The following is a 27224-nucleotide window of genomic DNA, read 5'->3' on the forward strand; positions in this document are numbered from 1 at the left end:
CTTTCCTTTCCTTTCCTTTCCCTTTCCTTTCTACAGCATTTTTTTTCTATCGTACAGAATTTTTTGTATTCCAACTTACTGTATTCAAGATCTCTTATCTGCATTGTGTAACTTTCTGCTTGTGGTTTGTGGTCTTTGTTCACAAATAACAACAACGGCAACAGCAGCTAATAAGTAATTAATAATTTTATACTTATAAATACACGGTCTGAAGCATTTCTTTCAATTTGTATTGATCCCATTATAACGTAAAATCTGTAGTGTTTCACTCATTTAGTCCTTCTGTACATTTTGTATGTAGTTTGTACTTGCCTTTTGACACCACCATGAATTCTCAGTTGTTTATGAATTAAAGACTTTCAAAAAACAGACCCAGTGAGCTGCAAAAGCTAGCAATTCTTATTTAATTATCAGAAAGAGTTGCACAATACACAACTGATTTCAGAAACCCTTTGGGATGTCGGTCCATTTTTTTGGTAAAAATATTCTGTACAAGCTAATAGTTCAGAAATCACTTTTTAATTACAAGAATGAAACTTACTGTAATACAGCTAGATATTTTAAAAAGTAACCATGGAGTCTTTTAATTCACAACTATGCATATTTATGTTATTCAAGAAAAAAACATTGCAAGCAGAACTGTGCAGATAACAGGGTTTTTTTGTTTGTTTGTTCTGAAAGTGAAACCTAATTGGACAGTTGAATAAAAATCAATTTTAAAAATCATTGTAAGTTAGCCTGCAAGGAAAGGTTTCATTTTCTGAATACTTCCTCTCCTTCCCCTCAATTGCATCCTTTTAAAATTAGATCAGTAATGAAACAAAAATGCCACTCGGAGCATGTACTCAGTGACTTGCCAAAATACAAGAATGCAATGTTTAAGTATCTTTAGTTTCTCTACCTCCCTACTTAAAACAAGCAAACAAACAAAAACCATAAAGCCAACAATCTGCAAATTCAACCTGACTTGCGAAATAGTCCATCTGACTGCATACACTTTCACATCTTTCTAAATGAGCTTTACATGGCCCCAGAGAAGGTGTGTCTCTCTCTGATAATGGCTAGCATTATAGGCTAGGATTATTTTCATTTCACCAGCTTTCAAGTGAAAGACTAAAAGAAGAGAAGTACAGAGAATCACAAATTCTTCTGATTTTGTCAAAACTCTGGTTCTGCTGGCAGAGATGTGACTGATAGAAGAAACTAATGCATATAGCTTTGATTCTTTCAGAAGCATTGTCCTTGGCTTTTGGAACACAGTAGGATGAGCCTGCCATGATAAAACCCCTGAAAGGTAGTTAGCATTTCCCATGCAATTGAACAGTCATTATATAGAAAGCAGAAATTAAATTATAACATACTATGTAAAACCACTGCTTCCATCTTTGTTGCTGTGGACAATTTATTCCTCTGTTATGCTTTCTCCATATTTCATTAAAAACTTCTCTGAAATTTCATTCTTTCTTGTTGAGATGTTACTGGAACCTCTGAAACAAGCTTCTGGTTGCCCTTGTGTCTTGGGAAGAAAAGGAAAAAAAAGTAAAAATAAAATAATTTTAAAAATGCTAGAGATGACTGTTAAAGCAATTACGGAAACATTTTTGCTTAGATGAAGGTGAGAGTAATACTAGGTTAGGTGGAATAGTAGGAATACTAGATTACGTGGAATAGTAACATTGAGCCAGTTTTTAAAGTATCAGTTCAGTGTAATTTCTGTGCAAGGAATAATGTCCCTCCCCTGTTATATACTGCTGAAGATTCAAAATATTTAAATTACCAGAAGTAATGACTGAAGGAGATGTAGTACCTCTTCTGTTTGAGCAACATGCGATGAAATTAGAGAATACTGATGGTTTGCTGATGATTGACTTGATGTTCTAATTAGCCTTGCCTAATTAAGATTTATCTGTTCAAAATCTGTTACAGCTACACAGAGGACTGCATTCTTTGTTGCTATCCAACCACACACCCCACTGAGTGCTCTGGGCTTTATTAAATATTCTCAGAATGTTCAGAAATTATAAACTTTTGGTAGCCAATTACTTACAGATTCCAAAATATATAAGAGCTTACACCTGACTTTTTTTTTTTAATTTATATACAATGACTTTAGGGTAGCAATTCTGTAAGCTGCTCCCAAATGTGAGAATTCTATACAGCTGTAACAGCAGTGCTTTATGCCAGTCAGCTATATACATGGGAATCTAGTACATGTAAGATATGGCAAATTTAGGAGGTGTCCTTCGTCTGTGCATTTTTATTTGTATGCAAAAAACATCAGCATCTGCAGTTATCTACCTTGTGTTGAGTAGCCTTTTTGTTCGTTTTTGTACAAAGAAGGAAGAAAAAACATTTTTGGTCTGAGTGTTCTCTGTGAAGCACTGAAAACAATGCTTACGTGATTTAATGGGACAGGGAAAAATTTAGGAGTGACTCTGGCCCTCTGATACACACAGTTAATTGATCATTGAGCACAGAATCAATGGGCTGTATTTTCAGTGAGAGACATAGCTATCATAGTGTGTTCTGTTTCAAGGGTCTCTGCAGTGATGAACCTGTTGGAAAGCCACAAAGCAAAACATTTTTTAAAGTGTTAATGTTGGCTAACAATGGATTATATACAGAATATATGAAATCATAACAACCTTTTAAAACATAGGACTAAAACATCAAAATATTTACTAGCCACACAACATTTTGTAGAGATTTCTTTTATGAAGTAGTAGTTTATATAGTGAGTGTATTTCTGTTTGGTAGGAATGTTCCAAGAATAGGCAGCAAACTGATATATCCTTTAAATTCTATTCACCTCTTGGCACAAGAGACATAAGCACTCTCAAGGCAAGTTTATGCATGCCTAAAAGAGGGAATATGTTCAAGGATGTGTGGTAAGTTACAGCATCATGCAATGCATTCCTTAAATAATAAACGCAATTTACCTGTTGGTATTATCAGCACACCTGCTCTGAAACAGAACACTTTTCATTAGATAGCCTTACTATTCAACAAATAGATTATTTTGACCAAAAATACTGTTTGGTCTCAATCAATCAATCAATCATGTTTGCTTGCCTTATTAATAAACTTCCAACTTTCCTTCATAGTCTGCCAGCAGGACACAAGGACTATCGAGACTTGATGTTTTCAATAAAAGATAGTAGTAGGAAAATGTCCCGTCTGATTTCTTTGTCATTGAGTAAAAGGATTAAAAGGTCATAGCACTTCCTATTTCTTTAGCAGGTTACTTTTCATTTTCAGTTTAGTTGAGTTCTTACCCCTTCTTTCTACACAGGAAAGTTAGACGTGCCAGGACTGCAAGACCGACAATTCCAAATACACAACCAAGAAGAATTACTTGTTTGATATCTGAAAAAAGACAGCAACCACAACGAAACAGGAAGATGTTATTTGTCTTCATATCAATTTGCTTCAGTATAAACATGTGTGACATTTTTTAAAATTGTGTACATAGCACTGATATTTTACTGTTCATCATGTTCAAGAAACAAACCCATACAGAGTGAGCACTGGAACTCACATAATTCCTACATTTGACAGTTAGGGCAGGTGGCTGTGACAGCTGTTCTAACACAAAGAAGGGATGGTTAGTGGCTAATATGCAGCTGACATGAACTGCCAAACCCAACAACCGACAGTTTTTCAATCCTTTTCCCCATTTGATTGCTTTAAAAATTGCCCCTATTTTGACATTGAAATTTTGAAACTGCACCTGTTGTTTAATGCTCTATGCAGAAGAGAGCAGAAGAGAAACAATGCTTCTTGAATGTTGTATCCTTTAAGGAAAATACCACATCTGAAAAACTGCAAGTCCCAGTGTAAGGAAATTTTGTCCAAGGCTCAACGGGAGGAGGCCAAAGAGAAGTATAGTCCCATGTATCTGAGACACTGGAGTGTCCTAAGGTCAAAGTAGATTCAAGGCTCTGCCCTATTTGTGTGCCTATTAGCAGCATTATAAGCATGTGTAAGGGAGCATGCATTCTATTTAGAAACAGGTGAGAAGTGGTGCACCTGAGTTTTAATTTTCCTTTTGCCAGCACTTCCATAGCTTTGTCATGCCTGCAGGAAAAACTGCCCAAACTACAGCCTGTCTAGCATACAGTGATGGCAAAATGATAAAACTTACTTTTCTGCAACACTAGAATAAATAATTTAACTTATAAATTGGTTTATACTGAAGTTTAAGGAAGGAACTGGGATACACAAACTATTTCACAGGCCTCAGACCTTCATTCAATAACTTCTGTTACAAGGCCCCAGAACATCTGTCTGACTTACATACACCTTACTGACAGGTACCCTGTCTTTGTCAAGTGATGAGAACCCACCATTGGCCTTGTTTGTTTGGCTCAGTGGTGACCTGTCTTTATAGTGAAATCTTTGTATTTAATTGTTAATCTCAGGTTATTTTTCTTGATTATAGAGTGTTTTGCAGCCAGTCTCCTGGAAATGACAGACAGATAATTCCATAATAAGAAAACCTAATGTTCTTCTGCACCCTCATCTGAAAAAAAAAAAGTGCAGAAAATTAACGAGATTTCTGTCAACTTTCCCAAAAAAGTGCATTTACACAGAGCCTGGAAAACGAAAGCTAAAAATATGGAGTGCAAAAATGAAAGAGAAAAACAGATTGCACTTACCACCAAATAATTGTCTATCACAAGCAGAATATACATGTATACATATTGCTAAGATTTTACCTTTTTTTTAAACCTGCATTTTACTAGAGTCTCCCTTCTGCTTTTGCTGGATGGTTTCTTTTTCTCCCTCTATGTGATATTCTATGAAGAGAGGTTGCTGAGGTACTTGCAAGCCTTGCAGTGGAATTGTAATTAAAAGCATAGCAGAAATAATTATTAGCAGAGGGTTTCCCTGGAAACTTTAATTCAAGAAAGCAAAACTCAAAAGTAACAATATGCAGGCCTAAAAGCATATTTTTTTTTGTAATACAGAAATGGATTTTGCAAAGTAACTGATGTTTAGTTTCCTTCTTTTGTTTCTGTCTCTCTTCCTATCCAGTTTTCAGAGTTCTCAAGCCTTCCTTCAATGTAATTTTTCTAGCATTTGAAAAATAAAAGCATGTAAGTAACTAAAAGCCCCTAGGATTTGTAGTAGAGAGACTGAATTTGATGTGCCACAAAACTGCAGCAAGTGTAATGAGCACAGCACTGAAAAGTACCCCCTGAAAATAACAGAGGCCTGGGTCCTGTGTTCTTGACCAGCTTGAAAAGAAGTCATTATTTAAAAAAAGACTGTTTTAACAGTTCATGCTGCAAGTAAAAATCTGACCACTAATCATAGTGGCAAGGTCAGTGGTCACCCATTCAGGCGCCCAGAAATTTGGAAGCACTGATCATTAATTTTGCCAGAATTTTCTTGGCATTAAGAAGGCCTTCTATGAGAGAGTTTAATAAAATGGATGTTGGCAAAACAGCAGCATGTTGCTATGTAAAGGGGAAAACAGTATGGAAAGCTAGCATAAGTAATAATTGTTTGTAACACCATTAAAATGTTTTTTGTTAATTATGCTGAATCCAGAATCAGCACAAGGAAAACTGGCACTGAATTTCAACTGTCTTAGACTGGAGGCTGAAATGTATTTAGCAGAAAGAAAGTACTAGATATCCATGCTATAAAAATACTAGAGATTTAGATATAAGTGACAGGAATTTTGGACTGTTTTACCTGTATTCTCCGGAGAGACTTGGACCTGTCAAAAAATAATCTTCTCATACAGATACTGATATCCAGTAGCATATATTCTGATACAAATGGAGGAACCAGGCTAGATATGAATGCCCTTATGGGGGCACAGCAGTTAGAAAAACTGAGTGAAGAACTGTATATGAAATGTTATATTGTCTTGATTATGGTATCCTGCTGCTATGGGCAGCATTGCCATACTCCAGTTTCCTGAGGCTGACAAAAATTATCATTTTGGCTCACTCTACAAATGAACTACAACCCCAAATATCAAATAGTAAGGAATGCTATTTTTTACAATTGGATAAAAAGAATTTTACACCTTGTTGTTCTTTGCCATCTCTCAGGAACCCACGTGCTGGAAAACATTCAGTTTTTTATCTGCTTAGCCATAAAACAGTGGCACGTCTCCCTCATTCTGAATGCTGTTAATTTCTGTGTATCTTCCAGCTCTTTTGCTCTGATCTCTCAAGGCTGGCTTTTTGTCCCTTTTATTCTAGTGTAAACGTTAGCATCCAGTTTGCTTATTGAGACTGACTGGCTCCTATCCAGTATGTATGCAGTTGATGGCAGCAGTGTAAAAATGTTCTTAGCTTTCAGCTTGGCAAAATGTTCTGCCACTGACTCTGTTTAAGATCTGGCTTTACTTTGTAAAGATTTCATTCTCCTTAGTCTTCTGACAAATGATCTATTATTACCGTGAACTATGAAGCATGCTAAATTATCTGCTAAATTTCTTACATATTTTCAACAGTTAACTGAAGTACTCTGTATACTCTGGTCTATCATATTAAATAGAAATGTTTTGAAATACTTCTAGTTTCACTCTTTACAAAATAGCTTCAATACTGAGATTGGCTCTTGTGAATAGAATCAGTTGTGTACTGATCACTAACACTAGCTGGTCCAAAAAAAATTCCAAAAATGTTCACTCATCTATTTAAAATTTAGCAACACTGTATATTTTACACTTGTTCTGTGCAAATGTTCAATGATTATTTTGTATGCTAAAGTCCACAGTCTGTTGCTCAAACTCATTTGTGGATCATCTCACTAATAACACTAAATATGAGACATTGTGTTGGAAATAAGCAACTGGTGCAGGCCTTCAAAAGCAGATTAAATGTTTCTGCTGGCCAAGAATTCACTGCTGATGTATTGTGCACTTTCCAAATTTTTGGAAGCTGATCAGAATGGAGAATCCGTTGATAGGATTTATCTGATGAGTACTTTCAGGAACAATTAACTCAGCATTAGAAGTGTTTCAGCATGCTGTATGGCATTGCATCACAGTGGTGCTTTGAAACACTGCCATCTTGAGGATGTTTGGAGTATACATGGTGTAGGAACAAATCAAAGCTGAAACATAGTAAATATTAGACAATTTTCTGAAAATTATAGAGACAGACGAACTGGTACTAAGTCTAAAAATTCCAGGCTAATTGATAATCTAATAGTACTGACACAAGAGGGGTAATGAATTTTTGTTTATAATAAATATTATTCTATACGATTCACAATAATTTTACTGTTATAGAGTAACACATTTTGTGTTGAGATAACATAGTCCTTTGGAACCATAAAGAGTGGAAGCCTTCAACAAGTGTTGAAGGGGAAGCTTGGGGAGAGACAAGGATGCTATGTCTGCTCTCTGCCCTCTGTTATCACAGGCTGCTTAGTAACGAATTTCACAGAATGAGGTTGGAAGGGATCTCTGGAGGTTATCTTGCCCAGCCCCTCCACTCAAGCAGGATCACCTAGAACCATTTGCCCAGCACTATACCCAGACAGCTTCTGGATGTCTCCAACAACAGAGACTCTACAACTTTTATGGGCAACCTCTGCCAGAGCGCAGTCACCATGACAGCAAAAAAGTATTTCCTGATGTCAGAAGGCACCTCCTTTGTTTCAATTTGTTCCCATTGCTTCTTGTCCTGGCACTGGGCATCAATGAAAAGAACTTTGGGCCATTCTCTTTGCACCTTCCCTTCATGTATTTATAGACGTTGATGAGATCCCCCCCTTGAGCCTTCTCTTGTCCAGGTGGAGGAGTTCCATCTCTCTCAGCCTCTCCACATAGGAGAGATACTCCAGATCTTTCATCATCTTTGTGGCCCTTCACTGGACTCTCTCCAGTACATCCATGTCTCTTGTACTGGGGAACCCAGAACTGTCCCCAGCACTCCAGGCGTGGCCTCACCACTGCTGAGTAGAGGGGAATGATCAACTCTCCCGAACCATCTGGCAATACTTTGCCTAATGCAGCCCAGGATACCATTAGCCTTCTTTGCTGCAAGGACACACTGCTGGCTCATACTCAGCTTGCATCCACCAAGATCCCCAAGTCCTGCTCTGCAAAGTTTCTCTTAAAGGGCTCATTTTATAATGTGTGAAATTATAAACCACCCCTCAGATGGCTTAGACTGGGTCTACATTTTCCCCAGTTGCAAAGAAAGTTAAAATTAAATTAGCAATGACAGAACCAAGGATGACAATAAATGCTTGGGGGCTGTACCATCATTTGTTCTTGAAAAACAGTTCAAATTATGTTGATACTAGATGATTTCAATAATCTCTGGTTCTCTGTGTATATGTATATATAGATTACATATTTTCAGAACTTCTGAAATATCATTATATTTACAGAAGAAAAATACATTAAAATAATGCTATAAATAAGGATTCATTTTATAGCCTATGTATTTCTATGTTATGGAATAATTTTAGCTAAGTGATTATGCTTTCCCATTTTCTAAGACTGAGTTTGTAAATTATTTTAGATTGTCCACTTGAGAAAACAGTTCCTGTAGGCCAAAACTGGAGAAACAGAAGCATATAGCCCCAAGCCCTAGGAATGAGTAGATTAAAAATAATAATAATAAAAAAGCAAAACTGTTATTTAGATTTAAATATTAGTCCTTCTAGAAGCTAAGGAATCTCATGTCCAATGTCTTCCCAAATAAAAGAAGTTGCTTTTGTCAAGGGCCAACATTGTATACTGAGATTGGCTGAATATACTGAGATTACTGATTCATTGGTTAATGAAAATGATTTCTGATGAAAACTTGTAACACTTAAAAGGAAGCAGACCTGTTCTCAGGATACAATTAGGTATGTCTCCAGACCAGACTCCTGTCACTTGACAGATTATTTCTTTCGATCCAATGAGTTCATAGCCCTGATTGCAGATGAAATGGATGGTTGAGCCCAGCAGGTAGTTTGTTCCATCTTTTCTTCCGTTGGTTGGATGATCCAGCCAGCCACAAGAAATCACTAGTAAAAGAGAAATATCTGGTTGAAGTATTCAGTGTTTGAACTAGCAAATCTCAATTACAATTATTCAAATGGCATTTGAGTGGCAACTCAAAGAACGACAAAGATTTCTAGACTAACAAAAATAGTTTCAGATTTATTTTTTTTTAATTCCAAGGTGAAGTCACAGAAAATGAGGAGTTCTTCTACACAGTGGTTCAGTAGTGAAAGAAATGGAAAAAAATGTATTTTGTGTTTGTCTAAGTAACCTATGTGTTAAAATTTTTCTAGTACAAGGATGTTTACGCCTGATAAAAGCGTTCACAGATACATGAACCTACAGTTCAGCAAAGCCTCCTCACACGGTCTTAACTATTTAGATGCCTTGCAGAAAGGGATAGTTTGTTTAATGCTGTCTCACCTGGCTTTAGATTTTCTATCAACTGCTTGTGATTCTGATGAGATAATCTTGTGAAATTTCCCACTTGAAGACTTCTTGTTGTCAGGACATCGAATCTGCAGAATGGGTCAGAGTCACAGACCAAGACCATCTCTTTCACCAAGGGATCAGCAGGGTCTTCATAAGGAAAGAACACTGGCAGAAAGGAAGTATTGTGCTTTTCCCCATAAAAGAAATCGTTCAATAAAAACTCTGTGTCATAAGTAAAGAGAGAAGTTCCATTTTCAACAGCCCCTTGGGAGACAGAAAGCAAGAGAGATTCATAGGTAACATTGCTTACAGACCTACACCACTTCCTGCTACTTACTAATCTAGGTGTTTATTTACATAAATGTATCTACAGCTGGAACAGATCCATGAAGTCATATCTAGTACCGCTTCCTGACAGTTCAAGATTATTTTCCTTTTTACATGCAGTATCTCAACCTCATACTAAAGTTAGTCTTTGATCAATTTATTAAAACTGGATCCAAATAAATGTGTAGCTACAACTTTATGTAGTGATGATTTTAGATGCCTGCTGGAAAATTGATGATAAAAAGTACCTCAGACAGAGGTAGCTAAACCAAACGTTACAAGCAACACAAATCCTGATCCTATGTATCCCTAAATGTATTGTTTCCGCCATGGCACTGTTTTTCATTTTCATTCAGATGAACTGGAAAATTCCTGAAGTAAGAGCAGTGAAACTTTTGAGTATGATCTGAATGGTGGCATACAGCTACTGTGCTTGACACAGAGAGCAAATGGTAGCCAGAGGGTATTTTGTACCTTGTTTCTTCTGACCCATCTTCTAACCTAACATCAGGAGGAATGCAGACCAATCTAGTGCTGCAGGCTAGATATAGCAGCTGAATCACTTTCATTGAATGAAAGCAACTATTCTTTTACATACCTTGCCTTTTTTTAAGAAAATTGTTAGGACAAGGACAATTGTTAATTTTTATTTTAATACTTTATTTTTAAAACTGTCAGGTACTTAACGAAAACATTAGTAATATTCTGGAAAAAGGTAGCTGACCCTGACTATTGTTGGACTTCTGTAACACTTCAGTCTCACGATGTTGTGTTCCACTGACCATTGTAGATGGAATTCTGAAAGTGTAAGCGGTGAAATATGAGCTCTCACTGTTGATGGAACAAAGTGCAGAAATCTCCATCGTGGTTCTGTCTTCATCCATTTTGGCTAGATATGTTACCCACTTGGGTAAGGAAGAGCATACTTCTCTCACTCACTTTTCTCACTGCCCCCCCCCCCAGAATAGGTTGCTTAGCACAGACAATTTTCTGATCTGTAAATCAGAAATGGCTTTTAATTTATAAAAACAAATGTAATAATAGACCAGATAAATCACTTACAGTTAGCTCCAAACTCAAACAACTGCTGAGGACTTGCATTAACTGATATGGCTGTTTTATTCTTAAAGGTATACTCATCTTCTGTATTACCATTCATCACTCCAAAGAGACCCTGTGTGTGATTCATAAACTTATCTGGGAGCAAAACTGTCAGGGTCAAGAATCCTCCACTTCCCCTTATCTCTACTCCAGACCCAGAAGAGAACATCACTGTAATCTTCTGGTCAGCTGTAGAATGGAGAAAGAGACCTAAAACAATGAGAGGAAGAGGACAAAACAACTAATCATCTAAAGTGAACAGGTTGATGTGTCATCAGTTTTAAACATTTTTTATAAAGCATTTCCTTCCTTCCTCTCTGGGCTACATTCTGAGAAGCATTTAAAAGGAGGCCACACCTCCATGCCATCTGTTTTTGGAAGACAAGAGGAATTCAGCCCTAAAAATTTGCTGAGACGGGACCAACACATACACCTACAAATGTGTTAAGATGGCTACTACAGAGCAGTAGCAAAAAAGGCCCACGTTTGATATAAGTTGCATGTCCTTCTGACAGTGTCCCAGAGCAGAAACTTTAGGATATGAGACAATTACATCACAGAGTTGCTGTGAGCTGGAAACACTGCTCTCAGTGGTCACAGGTTTCCTCTGCTTCTTGATCATCTTGTCAAAACTTCCCTATTACAGCTCTTTATCCAAGCTCCATCACTGTCCCATTTTTTTCCTTCCCTCTGCTCTTCATTATGCTTTCCAGCCATTTGGGGAATAATATGTGAGAGCCACAGAAAAATTCCTCTGCTGAGCAGAAGGCTCACTATTAAAATTTTTATAATGTGTAATCAAACGATCACACCCCTGGAGAAAAAAAAAAAAAGAAAAAGCAACTTTTCATAGTCTTTTCAGGCAGAAGAATAGAGGGGTAACATCTGACCAACCCAGAGAGCTCCTGATAGGTGATTGTGAAATTCAGCTATATTTTAGTATACATTGGTTGTATTTCGCTATCATTCATTTTGATTGGTAGGTTTCTTTGCATTAAATACACTAGGCTCAAAGCAGAATGAGTAAAGAGTTTTTAATTCTATTCATCCTCCATGGAATGAGAAGGAAAACAATTATTCCACAAACCACTGGAAGATGACATGGAAGAAGTGGGCATTGAAGCCATCTGTTAAATATCTCAGTATCCTTGCCAGGATTGCAATACTATACACTACACACCCCAGAAAGTTCAGGAAGGCACCATGTGTTGGTAAAGGCTGTCATTTATGTTATTTGTACATTCTGAGAGAAAAGAACGTGCCAGTCCAGACTACTGAGAAATCTGATGACTCTGCCTCTTCCCAGTCAGTGTTGGAGTTCCAGCAGTTGGTGTCACTGCTAGGCTAACTACCAGAAATGCTGATGAGAAGCAGGAAGGTCTCATGATCTGATGTTCTCGCTGCTACATCTCTCCATGGGAACTTAGCCACATTATGCTTCTCTGTAGCACGCTTGATCTATGGCTATTAGGAAGGAGATTCATAGCCCATAATTCTGGCATTTATATTCCTGTCCACAGCCTAGCTGTAATCAGTCTCAAAGGCAAGAGGAATCCCTGCACTGGGTTAGTATAAAAATAGGGCCAGCAAGGCAGATTGGATGGAAATCACATTCTTCCCTATGCTCTCCATTTTGTTCACCAAGGCCCATGCAAATTGTGCATTACCACTGATTCTGCCTCAATCTGGCAGCAACTAAACTGAAGAAAAGCAGATGATAATAATAAAATAAGATTTAATTATCGGGGATACCGCTTGCCCTTTGTTTTATTTCCCACTTTATTTTTGGAGTGACCTGCATTCTGTTTCTCAAAAGTACACTGAAAATAGAATCAAAATACATGCATCTAGAGATGTTTTTAATTATACAGGGGGTTCACAGGAATAAAACAGGTTTCAAGGCTGATATTTGTAATTAACCTTTCAGGTCCATCCACCTTTGCTCAGAGAAGTTGACCACCTTTTGGTTCAACAGGACCTCCAGATTCAAATCCTCTGAGTAGCGTACTTCAATCACATCAGAGTTGTTCTCCTGCATGGCCACTGCAGACAAGCCTGTCACCTGAGCTTCAGTTCCTTCCAAACAAACAAACAAAAAATCCCTCAAGATACCTCACATCATATAAAATAAATATGGAATGTTATAATGATAGAGACAATAAAACAATAAGAAAACAAAAAACCAGACATTTCCTAAAAGTAATTAAATATGATTATTTATATTTCAGGAAATTGCTAAGCATATAAATCACATTGCATTGAAGTCCACGGTATAAGTCTCCTGCTAATGTAGTATATTGAAAGCAGAATGTTTACTGCTAAAAAAGGGTCTGGAGATTCTAAATTCTTAATCCCAATGGTGGTGGCAGAGATACGTAAGAACACCAGTTGATCTCCTTCTCGCACACTCAGTCCTGTGAGTAAGGCCTGGGAAAACCCAATTTTCAGGGAAGATGAGACACAAAAAGGAAACAGAGTGAAACAGACAAGAGAAGGGGGGATGCACACAAATTAAAAAAAAATGATCTCCAGAATGAACTGCTCAGTGACTCATGACACTTCTACTACAAGCACATTAAAATGTATCCAGGGCAAAATATTTCCTTGATACATTCCATCCTATCCAATGTTGTATTCAGTATAGCAGTCATGTCTATGTGGGTGCTGAAACCCACACTTTTTGATCCATCCTCATAATTCTACCAGACATTCCAAATCCTTCAGTTGCATCCCCCTCTACTCTGTCCTGGTCAGGCCTCACCTGGAGTACTGTATCCAGTTCTGGGCTCCCCAGTACAAAAAAGACAGGGATCTCCTAGAAAGAGTCCAGAAGAGGGCCACAAAGATGATATGGGGCCTGGAGCATCTCCCCTATGAGGAACGGCTGAGAGACATGGGTCTGTTCAGCCTTGAGAAAAGAAGACTGAGTGGGGACCTTATAAATGTTTATAAATACCTGAAGTGTGGGAAACAAAGGGATATGGCCAACCTCTCTTCAGTGGTTTGTGGGGACAGGACAAGGGGCAATGGCCATGAAAAGGAGCACAGGAAGTTCCGCACCAATATGAGAAAGAACTTCTTCACAGTGAGGGTGATGGAGCACTGGAACAGGCTGCCCAGGGAGGTTGTGGAGTCTCCTTCTCTAGAGATATTCAAGACCTGTCTGGATGCCTACCTGTGCAATTTGCTCTAGGGAAACTGCTTTGGCAGGGGGGCTGGACCCGCTGATCTCTCGAGGTCCCTTCCAACCCCTACAATTCTGTGATTCTGTGATCCCTGAGCTCAGCTGAAATACTCTTTCCTGAGGCAAGCCGGCTATATTATGCACCATCTGTACCATTAGATCCAGGAACAGCATAAATGAAAGTATCTGATATGAAGCTTTTCAGATTGTCCTGAGAAGCAGGACAGCATTCTCCTGTTCCATGCCCTATTTTTCCCTCATTTCAAAATGCAGGTAAAAGATCATCTCCTTCTTACAGGCTCCTTTGCAATCTGCCCATTCAAGCGACAAAGGTACCTCCAGACAGTTTCTTCTGCCCTAGGTTTTGGTTTACAAATAAGCCAAAAGAACAGGACAAGCAGGCCCTTTGAAAACAACAAGAACAAAACAGAATGACACCCTTAATCAACTTCTCATCAGACATTCTGAACTTTTCTGCTAGTTTGGGGTATCTAAAAAGACTGTCTGAAAAGCTCAGAGAAGTGCTTATTTTTTATGTATTGTTATATACTTCTAAAGTACTTTTGCACTTGCATACCCAAAAATTTATTTTAATTTCCTTGCATGCATATGTGTTGGGCCAAAAAGAGATGACTGCTCCAATGGCTGAAGATGACTGCTTCATTTGCACTTCAGTATTTCTCAGAGGCCTCCTCTCCTTCAGATCACACCAGAATTACGTTGTCCATGTCTAGCCACCTCTCTTTAACATGTCATTATACTACATAAAATAGATCCTAACAGTAAGTAACTTCTGCAACTCATCAGTAACCATTCTCCAACAAATTATTTCTTGTTACTTAGTTCTGGAATTATTTACATTGTCTCACAGGGGATTCTTTTCAGCTTGCTCTTATTGACTTGCCTAAGATATATCAGCATCCTGTAATCATTACAGAAGAATCTTGTAAATGATTGAATTTGTTCTCAATTAGTACTTTGTATTACTGATTTCAGTTTGAAACCTGTGATTGATCCAGGATTCATCTGTTTATTTACAGCAGGAAATATGCTTTTGGAAGATTTTAATGTTTGACTTATAATCAGCTCTCTTTTGACTACTGATTTCCTGTGTTTTTACTTTCTGTCTTGAGTCAATAAATACAGAGTTAAACTGATAATACTGGCCCTACTCTGCATGCATATGAGGAAATGCTGTGTTTCACAACTACATTTTAAAATACATTTTTAAACATGGTGCAACTAACTCAGCTCATTATTTTGTCAGTTATTTTACAGTGAAAGGTCCATATTTATACAATAAAGCAGCAGAATGCCAGAACACACAAATGTACATTGACAAAAAAAAGTTGTTTCCACTCATACGAACATCAGTGTAAGGTGTTAATCTGTCTGGGAATGGAGGAAGAACACTGTTACAGCCCAGATAGACAGTAGTCATAGTTTGGGAAATGTTTAGAGGAAAAAGAAGACTAGGAAAGCCCAGAGGAATGCTGTAAAGAGAAAATCAAACAACCTCAGAAGCTATTATTTGTCATCACTACTTTCCCTCTTACCAACTTACCATTGGGAAAGTGTGCCTGCTGGGTCCTTCCTTGCACCCTTAGGGATGTGAGATCAGACTCTACCAACGTGTATTCCCCTTGTCCTTTAAAAGTGAAGTTCAGACCATCAAATGTGAGGAAGTGGGGATCCCCAAAGGCAGATGCTGTTTTTTAAAAGCAAAAAGAGACATAAGAACAAGTGAAGACTGCAATCCATTACTCCTTTTCTTAGGCTCACATGAGGAAAAAAAAAGCCATTGTGGTGACCCAAAGAATGGTATTTAAACAAAGGAATAAACACAAGTCTGATCCATGTAAATGTGACTCGAGCAGTGCTGTAACATACCTTGAACAGTACTGCAGGAACAGCAATTGTCATTCCGGTTACTCATCTTCATCAGCCAACACTTAGAACTGCACTTTAAAATGCTTTTATGTGCAGCAATGTTTACCTGGTGGACCCCCTACCACAATCCTCACTCTCAAGCTACAAGCCTGATTCCCACACAATGTACGGGAGGACTTAGACACAAATGCAGGACTATTCCAGATGCAGCTCACCAGGGAAGGAAGCTTTCACATGTAGCTGGGAGTGACAATAGGAGAAATGGAATGGGACTTTGAAGTCTCATCTGACCAGGAGAGAGAGATGACTGTGATCCTCAGCCCTAAAGCCTCTACAGAACTCAGCAGATATCCTTGGTTTTGCCTACCAGAATAGTAAAGAGGTTGGAAGGTCCCTCTCCCCCACAGCAAAAAATGATAAAGTTGTTCCATCCTATCTGAGGTATGAATCTCTGTGTAAGGACACGCATATGACAGGTAGGTCCTTCACTGCTTGGTTGGTGAGTATTTTGTTATCAGTGCTTCTATCAGTCTGGACCGTGAGTCCCTGACTGAGCTACCTCATAGGCAGGTGTACCTGTCTCCATCTCCAACACAGCCATGCCTATGCCTGGCCATGAACCCTGTTGATCTGGACCCAGACTGCAGAGTGACTTTCTGGCTTGTCCTCAGATATGTCTTGTTACTATAGACTTGCCCAACAATCTCTGGACTGGATATTGGACCCTCTGGCGGACAGACTTCTCAGCTTAACTTTGGACCTGTCCTGACACCACAAACTTCTATGGAGATCTGGATTCTCAGCTGATCGCTGCTGCCTTCCCTGTGTCCACCCTGCTCACCTTGCTTGGGTACAGCTGGACTGGACCTCAGACTGGCAAGGACCCTGCCCTGCCAGCTTTGTTATCACACTTGGCTCTCAGCTCCATGTTCCTTAGGGACAAGCCAGCCTTTGCTGCTTCCAGACAGGAAAATTTGATGGGGGACTATCAGAAGAGACTTTCACTTTCAGTGCCCTCTGCAATCTTCTCCTCTTTGCTTGAAGCAGACCAAAGACTCCTTGCTCTTTCCTTCTTTAAGAGAGGACACAATTCTACCAGACACCACAGCACACCAGCAACATAGAAGAAAGCAAGACATGTGGCAGCAATATAGCCATGGCAAGACTCAAGGAATACTTCCTAAAAGCTATGAGGAGGAAAAATAGACACTAGCAAATGCTAAAATTTCCATGTCTGATACGAGTAGCATTTTTCAGCATTACAGTTTTTTCTAGCTACTGCTAAGCTGTCATTAACCATCCCTAACTTACTTTTGAGAAAGAGCCCACTGATGATAGGAAGCCATGGACATTGACTACAAAACCTCAGCTATTTAAGTTTCAGGGGTTAATGATGTACTCAAGCTGAACATTTTGCAGGACAGCTAAAAAACACAGATTTTGCTACTGACAGATCAACTGAAACCTTCCATGGAAATTTTCTACAGGATATTGTGCCCTCCGCATTCTTAACTGACACAACACATACATACACAAACATTCTAAAAGACAAAACTGTACAAAAAATCTGTAATCCATAATGGAATTCTGAAGGTGTTACCAGCTCGAGGCGGGCGATATGTCCTGCAGTCACTGGAGGGACGGTTTTTCATATAGAAGTGACAATTATCAGACCACAGACAACAATAGTAGAAGCTGATGACATCGTAAAGCCAATGGGAAAAGCCAGGTATCCGGGGAGGCTTCATGAAAGGTGGTGAACCCCAGTCATGGCCTCGATCAGGTGTGCTGCCTCCTGTGGAGTCTTGTGTGAGGATTTGGGCCCCTGTGGAGTCATAGCAACACTGCTGGCCTGCTGCATACACAGGACTGGTTGAGAAATGGAGAGAGAAAAAAGTCATCATTCAGCTCTGCGAAGTCTATTTGTGCTTACAGGTTACCTATTGTCTTTTTATGGCTAAATGTTTTGGTTACTAAGCTCTATGTGACATCCAGAAATGATACGTCAGTAAATACTTTTTTTCCCAGCTCTTATAAAATATACCGGATCAGGGATTATGAGGGAGGGAGCTTTAACCAAGGCAGAAAGAAAGTTCTGTAGGACTTACAGCCACACAAACACAGTACTGTTTACAATTGTTCTGACAGAACAAGTGCAAAGAATAACTTGTTGAACTAAAGTAGACCCATATAAAAAAGGCTTAATTAAGTCTAATCAAATTATTTTTAGGCATCAGCGCTTGTTTAGGTATCCTGATGTCCAGCACAGTGTAATTAATGACTTAGTAAATCTAAGGCCATAACTTAATATCAGCAATGAAGACTAATAAGAGGGAAACAGTGATTGCTATGAACCTGAGAGCTGAGAGTCCAGACACGTCTGTGACTTCTGCGACACTGCTATCTCTGAGACAGAAAAAATCATTAAAAAAAATGAAGTTTCAAAAATTTTTCTTTACCTGGCTTGAATGGCTCTTACACAATGCACAGCACCAGGGTGATAAGTACACACGCTCCCTTTTTCAATGTCACAGCCATAATCTGTCTGAAAAAGATCAATGTTCTGCTTAATGGAGCTTTCATTTTGTCCTTTCTATTTTTAGGTCCTCTCCCAACCCTTTATTTCTCAGTTATATGTAAAGTCTAAACAAACTGGTTGCAGCTGTGTGCTGAGTATCACAGGATATAGGAAAAACAGTGAATTTAGTACTGAAGTGATTGGATCAACATGTTAGTCTAACCAGTATTTTGCAGTCTATTACAACGGACCTTGAAGAACAGATGGAGCTAAATGGAGAACTCAGCTATAATTGTAATAAACATAGAATATGCCACAGTGATTAACTTATGTCTTATGCTTTTAGACAGTGGCAGTGCAGTGTATCTATTCTTTCTTCTTCATGTGCTTTTTTGTGTATGATCTAAAATACACATAACGTTTGGAGTTTAATAACCAGGAAATGATAGTAACTAAAAATACCTAACATATGTATTTTAATATGCATAAGCACACTTCCATCATTGGTATTGTATACAGGTGAGAAAGTTACCCTATTTGGTCTTCAGCACAGTACTGTAGGTCTGAAAGCGTAAATTAAACGGCAACTGATTTCTTGGCTTTTATCAGTCCTTTGTTAACAGTCAAGTTGAGAAGGAGGAAGGAAGGAGACAGGAAATAATGGTTTATAGCTGTGGACTTGAGCTCCAAAATGTAAGATGGAAAGGTTTACAGCAAGTTATGATATACTAGGTAGAAACATAGCTGCTTCTTCCGGAATGGGATATATTACCTACAGACACAGACTGCCATCTTGTAGGACCTTGAAGAAGTCATCTGTGCTCCCAGTTCTACATGATTCACTGCCCATTCTGAGCACTTTCCATCTACCACTGGAAGCATTTGTCTTAATACTGTTTGAAGGTGGTTTTTGTTGGCTGTCCTACAGGATTTTTGCTATTTAGACTGCCTGAATAAACTATATCTGCCTCTGCTATTTGTCATGCTACTTGTGCAAATTTAAGTATAATTCAATTTCCTTGTAATGACATTTAGAGAGGGAACAGAGCTATGGGGAAGAGTATGTCACTCCCTAAACTTCTACTTGGAACTGTAATAGGCCAGAGTGATGGATTAATAACTTACATGGAACCTTCCAGCATCAGCTCTTGCCTGTGACAAGGTGCAAGGGCAATCTATAATTTCTTCCAAGAAATTTGGAAGCTTCTCCTCTTTCCTGTCCCATTCTACACATTTTGCAGTTGCCCATGCAATTGGGTCATTTCTGAAGTCTTCCCCAAGGTGCCAAGCCAATGCATGCTCTGAGCTCCAGACTGATGGAGTGTTGCTGGAGAAAAAAGAGCCGAAAAAATAGATTTGATAGTTGAACAAGCACTGTTTTGTCAGCCATACTGTCTTAATGACTAACTAGAATTATGTATAATCTTACAACTTGTAAGGTTTTTTTGTTTTGTTTTGTTTTTGGTTTTGATTATGAAGGTCACTGTTTTCTTTTTCCTGCAAAAATTTACAGGAAAACAAAATTTTCCTCATTTAAAGGGTGACATGACAGCATGCAGCAAGTATGCTATAATCAGGAATACATTTTAGCATTTGTGATTCTGGCTTACATGAAACTTTTTTAGAGACAGATATTCTCTTCATGCCTTTTCACATCATATTTCCTTTTGGGCAGAACAAAGAAAATCTGGATTCTCTATCAGAACCTAATTCTGTGCCTCAGAACTAACAGGCCCAATAGCAACAGATAGGGAAAGAAACATTCAGAATCCTCGAAATGTTCCAAGGCTACTCTGCTATCCACTCATGAAACTATACCTGAAAACAATAGTTTCCAAAAATGTCATAATAAACTCTCCAGAAAAAGTAACCCTTGTGTAGTTAGCAGCTCCTAAATGGTAAAATAGTTTCTGATGTATTAGTAATATGGTCTAACACTGAGGATCGTGAACTTCATGTATTTACAGGTGCCACACTATCTACATCAAGAACTGTAGACACATGGAAGAATTATGAAGGAGCATCTGCCCAAACTCAGGATATGTATGAAGCACTTGCAGAGATATTTCACCAAATATCATAAGGAAATAGTTAATGAAATAAAAGGAAGTGGACTTAACATTTGTAGGAATGCAAAGGTTTACATACAAAATAGAAAAAAATACATGCAGAGAAGAACCTGTTGCTGCTGTGGGAAAATAAAAAATTTTATAAAAAAATCTGCAGTTAAGGCCTCCTTTACAGTTGTAACAAGAATCAGCATGTCCTAGTTCATTGAGTGTATTGGTTTTGGCTGGGAGAGAGTTTTCTTCATAGCAGCGTGAACAGTGCGGTGTTTTAGACTTGTGACAAAACAGTGCTGGTAAAACACTGATGTTTTGGCTACGGTTGAGCAGCGCTTGCACAACATCAAGGCCTTCTCTTTCTCGTTCTGCCCCCAGAGGAGTAGGATAGGGGTTGGCAAGAGGCTGGGAAGGAACATGGCCGGGACAGCTTAACCCAACTGACCAGAGAGATATTCTGTGTTACAGAATGCCATGTTCTGCAATAAAAATGGGGGGGGAGGGAAGGAGGGGCTGTCCCAAAGCAGGCGTTGCTGGGAGACTGACTGGGCATCGGTCTTGTGAGTTTGTGAGGTTGATTGCCTTTGCGTGTTTTTTTTTTTTTTTTCATATTTAATAATTAAACTGTCTCTATCTCAACCCAAGAGTTTTTCTCACTTACGCTTGTTTGATTCTCTCCCCATCCTCCTAGGAGGGAAAAAGTGAGTGATTGGGGGATTACGCATGAGCTGTATTCAACCTACCACACTGAAAACAAGAAAAGTATATTAAACTAAGTAATCAAGCAGCGATCTCAGAGGACTAAAATGTGTATGTGAAATCAACTTGGTACAAAAAAATGGGAAAATGGTTTGTAAAGTTCCACCTAGCAACAATGACAAGGAATGAATAAGTCTAACATGCAGTCTAAGTCTTTGCTAGCAGAAGATTTGTGGAGATAATTTAATTTGACTGTATTTGAAGGAGTGATCATGATGTCATTAAAAAAATTTAACAACAATAAGTAGAATATAGGAAGCTAATAGTTCAAGTAGTGCATAGAAAGCAAATCATTTCTGTTAGCAAAAATAAATGCAAAATAAACTGGCATTAAATAAAATCAAAATTAACCAAAGCTAAATAAAATAAATAGAATTGCAACAAGGCAACACTAAGCCTCAGAGAAATTACTCCTATTAGAAATAAGAAGATAAAGAAAACATACCTACAATGAGCAATGAACTTTGGTATCTCCTATTAGATATCTTCAATAGTGTGTTGGTTATTAATTTTTAGGTTTTGATGATTAATGTACGTAATTGCATAATCACATGTTTATCTTTAGATGAGGTCTATGCCTAAAAGGTAAGTGGCAATCTTTGAAGAGGATACACTATTTTTTTTGTCATGAGAAACAGAGCCTGAATCCTTGTTTTAAAAGTCAAAGGAGGGCGGCAGTTTAATTATCGGAAGCAATAAGGTACCTATGGTAAATGAATGCCATGATGTACTTGCCTCTGCCCATCAGAATAGGTGCTGGGTGTAATTCTCAAAATTCCAAAGTCCCAAGTACTGTAATTTGCTTTAGCAGGTACAGGAATGAAAGAAAATGTCCCAGTATTAGGGGTTTCTCTTGCCAAAGTATAAAGATATTCCCACTTGGCAAACCAGTTTTCTGAGTAACTGTCACCTGCCACATAAAGGAAAAAAATCTTTTTGGATGCTGTAAAAGAATAGTTAGCTACATGATTGAAATTAGATGCCTTCACCCACACGTAAATTAAGAGAAAAGCTGGCATTACTGGCATGAGTTATCTATACTTGCAGATCTCTTTTTGAATCTTCAGAGAAAGTGACAGCATGATGCGCAGAGCTCTCCACAGAAGCTGACAACTGCTTGTGCATAGATAGGAAAAGTATCACTTTACCTGTTTCCTGGTAACCCCAGACTTCTATGTTGATATGGGTTGCTGTAAGTGCCTGGTGTGTCCAGGTGAGAGTTAAGTTTCCATCAATGTTGGGGGTGCCATAGTATTGCCATTTTGTCTCATTTACCAACGTGCATTTTTCTCCATCCGGAACTTTGCTGTGATGTACTGGTTTACAGAACACACACACACACACACAAAGTCAAAATTAATAACAAGAAAAAGGACAAAATTAATGAAATTTTTGATCTGCATAGCAATGAAAAGGTGCCACCTAGTATCTAAGATTTAGCAGTATTTCTTCTGTGCATGTTTTCTAACATGGTGAATGATACAAAAAGAGTAAATTGAAGGTGAGAGAATACAACCCCTACTAATGTGTGACATAGTCCTCAGATTACAACACCAGGGTACGATTCTTTTCTAACAAATACCTACTAAAAGGAAACTGTTTTGGTCAGCCTCACTTTTGAGCAGGACCTTTTCAGACTTAATGCTGCTGATGCTGAATAGCAGCAGAACTCACTCACTGTAAAGTTCATCTCTCAAAATATGAATCACCATGAGAGGAGCAAGAATGACTTTTTTGAGGTCAAACATTAAGGAAGAAGAGAAGCGATCAAAAGGGAAAGGCTCATGTAATCTTGCATTTGTGGAGCGAGAATACAGATAGAAGAGTGTTATCATAGATTTTAGTAACCTGATAACCAAGTTCCAGAGTACGGAAATGTCAGCCCGTCATCTGTAGAAACTTCAAAGGGGATGAAACCAGTTTCATACAGCAATGGGGAGATACAGTGGGCTTTTCCATCCTTACCAACATAGCCACTGGTTTTGATTTTCTTCTTGAACCTGTTGATATTGAAAACATTTCTCAGAGCCCCTGCTGAGAGAAGAATTCTGAATGTCTCAGTTATGTTTCGTTACGCAACCTTGTGTCATGTGCTGATCATTTCAAGTCCCGTGGCTATTTTCCTTGTTGCAGTGAATATAAACTGGAGAAGCTCATGTGTACTTTGTGCTTATTACAGCAGTGGGGATTCTGCTGTGCACTGCACAAATACAGAGCAAACTGCTAACCTTAGATTTACTATTTAATTATGGGAGGGACATGATAAATTAGTAACAAACAACAAAGGGATAGCAGGAAGACAAAGGTGATGTTATAAGATTAACAGGATTACAGGGTTGTATTTTACAGAACAAATACCCAAGTTAAAGGTTTTCCTGATGAAGAAGTAAAAACCTTTTCAAGTGCTTCTATGCAGATTGGAAGAACTAAAATCTGACTCAGAACATTCTGTGGAAAAAATGCCAGGACATCAGGGCTGGTAAAATTCAGTGTGCCATACATGTGGCATGTGTGATGTGTACCTAAGGCTGACATGCTTAGAATCAAGGGTTTGTCTTACAGGAAAAAGATAAAGTGCCCTGTTTACATTCTTTTCTTGTTGCTTGAGTCTTGTTATGGTTTAATAAATTAATATTTCTGTTTCTCAAAATGGAATGTTAAAAAAATACTAGCATCAAAGAGCTCTGAAAGGAAGTCCTTTTAGAAAAGTCACTGTTGGGATATGTTCAGAGAAGGACTAACAGAGCAATGATTGTATCTCACAATAACCTGACCTACAGGAAATGATCCTGTGTAGAAATACAGACAACATGTATCTTTCAGGGTGACTGTTAAAAGAACCTTTGCATGTTTCATAATTTTGACAACTCTAGAAGGTACATTTTTCACTCTTGCATAGACAAGTCTTGTTTTGTGGTAATTACCTATTGTCAAAAAGTGAGATTAGAAAGGGTAACCTCCCTTTGGTAGAGGAATATAAAATCATGGCCCACCTGCACATTATCACAGAGGTATTAAAAGCTGTATTTTCAATCAAAATGTCTTTGCCTCCCATCAGAGATCCTGAGTACGGAGAAATTTGAAGACAAAATTCATTATAATCAGGACAACAAATCCCCAAGGACTGGCACGTCACCTGGCAAGAACAGGTACCAAGAAGCTCTCCACATTGATGTGAGCAAGAGTCTTGAGCCCCTTATTAAAGAACAAGACAAGGAAGAAAAACAAACAAACAAACAAAAAAAAAACATAGGAATGTCACTGAGCTCCTCTAGGTATTCTCTGAAACAACATCTAAACATCTAAAGAACTACTGTAAATTAAATAGGCTGTTTATGTCAGATTAACATTATTTTAGAATGTATTTAGATGATGGCAGTAATCACCTGTGCATTACGTGATTACCTTTCATTTTGATTAGAAAAATACACTTATTTACCTCCCAGACCACATATAATTCACCAACCCCATGGGTATTTTTATAACTAGTAGAAAGATAAATCTCCAAAGCAGCCTCCCAGATACTGTCATTAATCAGTAAGTAATAGTTCATTAATAGGTCATTAATAGTTATTTCTATAAACAGTTCTAACTGTAAGCTAACATTAGAGACAAAGCGTTTTACAACATGAAATTATGAAAAGCTTCTGAAATGTCATCCTTCTGTGCATTTTAAATGAGTCTAACCTTAACAATGTAGATGTTAAAATGACTAGGGAGGCAAACAGATGACTACGCCCTTGAATGAGGCCTATCTGAACAGACCAGAAGTAACTACTGGATATGACATGAAAAACTGCTGAACACAACAAATAAAGCAGTGAGAAGTTGACAGAAGTTACAGTAACATTGTAAGAAATGGATGGATTTCAGAGACTGTCCAGCAGGAGTTGAGCAAGGTGGACAAACTGCACAGATAATTGGGAGCATTGTGGACCTTTCAAGAGCGGAATCTTGCAAGACCCACACTGCTTGGGTTACTATATCAGTAATACCGGCTGACATGAACTAGGTAATCTAGGACTGTGTTAGTCTGCGTGGTTGGCTGTGTTAATGTGGTGAATGTAGTATGTGTATCTGCCTCTTTGGAATGGGGGAGTTATCCTTGGTACTGGCTGGACCAACAAACAGGAACAGCAGTAACCCCGTATGTGGGACTGGCATATAAGGAATTTCCTGAATGTGGATGTACAGAAGATCTGGCTGTAGTGGACTGAGGAGGAGAAATCTACTTCATTCCAAAATCCACTGGATTGACCTACTTCCCAAAGGTCATCAACAATGTATGAACAAGACTAGGAGAGGAAGAATTATGGTCACACCTGATGGAGCTGAAGTGCAATTGCTTCCAGTTTCAGGTAGGACAGTTTCTGTCAAAAGGAGGAGAAAATGCCAAAGATTTTTGGTTTGTGTATGGGGGGTGAAGGCAGTGAGGGGGCGGGGAATGTCAGGGAAGGCTGTTTGTTTTTCAGTAAGGTGGAGAGAGCAAGAAAATGAAAAGGCAGTAAAATCTCCCCCCAACTCCCCGCTCCACCCCCCATCTCCCCCTCTACCAGCCTGCCTCCTTCATGCTAGCATAATATGTGAGTATAGGTCAGAGAACAGGAATAGTAGTCAGAAATAAAGGCCATCCTTTCTCTACTAGAACACCTACCTGTCATGGAAGTAGAAATGTTTGTTCAATAAAGGGAACTAGAAATTTCATCTATGTCTTTAAAAATAGTTAGTGTTCTCCAGATTGTCTGTTTACTTACAAAAATGATCCACTATCCTACTCGAAATAACAGAGGAAGGGGTTGAAAATTACATGGTACTGATAAGTGCAAGCTTGTGTGCCCTTGCTTTAGTTTGTACAAATGGTATCAGTAATTTATTACTGAGTATATATCTGAAGTTCAGAAGTCAAAAAAGTTTGTAGTTTAAAGCAGAAAAAATTTTTGAAAGCCACTCACCTGTATTCCAAAGGGCACTGAGGGAGAAGAGAATGAAGAAAGAAACACCTACACCAACAAATTTCATATTTTGTCCAGATGATTCAGGACGGCTGATTGTGATAGCCTTTGTGCCCGTCAGGGAAAAGCCTTTTATAGAAACACGTGTCCAGAAATGATCAAGATTCTCACTGTTCAAAGGTTTGTTGTAAATTACTGAAGCAAAACAAACTGAAGGAAATGCTCCTTTTCAGAGGTCATCTCTCATTCAGGAAAAGATGAAGGGAGTGCAGGAGGTAGTCAGAAGAACTCCTACACATTATTTTATTAGTCACTTTTTTTTCTAAAATGAAAAGAAATGCATTTTTTTTTTTACAAGCACTTATGCTCCAAAGTTCAGGACCATGGAGTCTGTGACATGGGGTGTTATGTTTTAATTTTACTAAAGAAACTGAAAATGGCTATCAGTAAGAAAAAACATAACGAATAGATGCTGACAGTACAGTTTTGCTGAGGAGATCATGTGACATTGAGAAAGCATGTTTACTGCACAATATTTGTTGGCATGAGAGTCATAAAAGATAAAAAGACATTCAAAAGCAGCTCTAACTGAAAATAGTGGCATGGTGTTAGCACAATGAAATGGACTACAGAAGTCTTATGACAGAAACACAAAGATAGTCTGGCACCAAAGTAGGGCAGAGCTGATGCGGTGGACACTACTGTGTAATTGTATGCTACAATAGCAAAACAGAAACTTCGTGATGGAGAGAGGTTGGTTGGTTGTTTTTTGAATCTTCACACTGCTTGAAAGCTTGGGAACAGTTCTTTTGCTGACTTTGTAGAGTGAAGATTTTCACCAGGAATAACTGAGGCCTATTGCATCTGCAGTAACAGAGGGGCTATTGGTAGAGTCAAGGTAGCCTACCAGTTCCTAATGAAATGTGCAATTTTGTTTGGAATGTGTTGCTGCCACGTGGCATGGCAAAAGAGTTGCATCTGAAGTTTGAGATATAGGAGTGCTCTTCACCGTTTCATCCCTTTAGAC

At 38.4% G+C, this 27224-nt stretch overlaps 1 protein-coding gene and 1 long non-coding RNA gene across 2 annotated transcripts; one reads left to right on the forward strand and one right to left on the reverse strand.

Moving 5' to 3' along the window:
* Nucleotides 1-388: 388 nt before the first annotated feature.
* SUSD2 (sushi domain containing 2) lies at nt 389-27218 on the reverse strand. The gene is given in 17 exon segments (XM_040577260.1): nt 389-1458; nt 1461-1516; nt 3276-3366; nt 8812-8994; nt 9395-9667; nt 10793-11041; nt 12752-12907; nt 15580-15723; nt 17506-17774; nt 18365-18450; nt 19549-19750; nt 21981-22155; nt 22394-22561; nt 23094-23245; nt 24239-24440; nt 26198-26402; nt 26405-27218. Coding segments are annotated over 17 exon segments (2700 nt in total). The 5' UTR covers nt 26438-27218; the 3' UTR covers nt 389-1402.
* LOC121079682 lies at nt 17533-20634 on the forward strand. Its single transcript, XR_005825132.1, has 2 exons — nt 17533-17840; nt 20391-20634. It is a non-coding gene; the product is annotated as an uncharacterized LOC121079682 (long non-coding RNA).
* Nucleotides 27219-27224: the final 6 nt, after the last annotated feature.

The sequence above is a fragment of the Cygnus olor genome, chromosome 17 (assembly GCF_009769625.2).
Source record: "Cygnus olor isolate bCygOlo1 chromosome 17, bCygOlo1.pri.v2, whole genome shotgun sequence".
NCBI lineage: Eukaryota > Metazoa > Chordata > Aves > Anseriformes > Anatidae > Cygnus > Cygnus olor.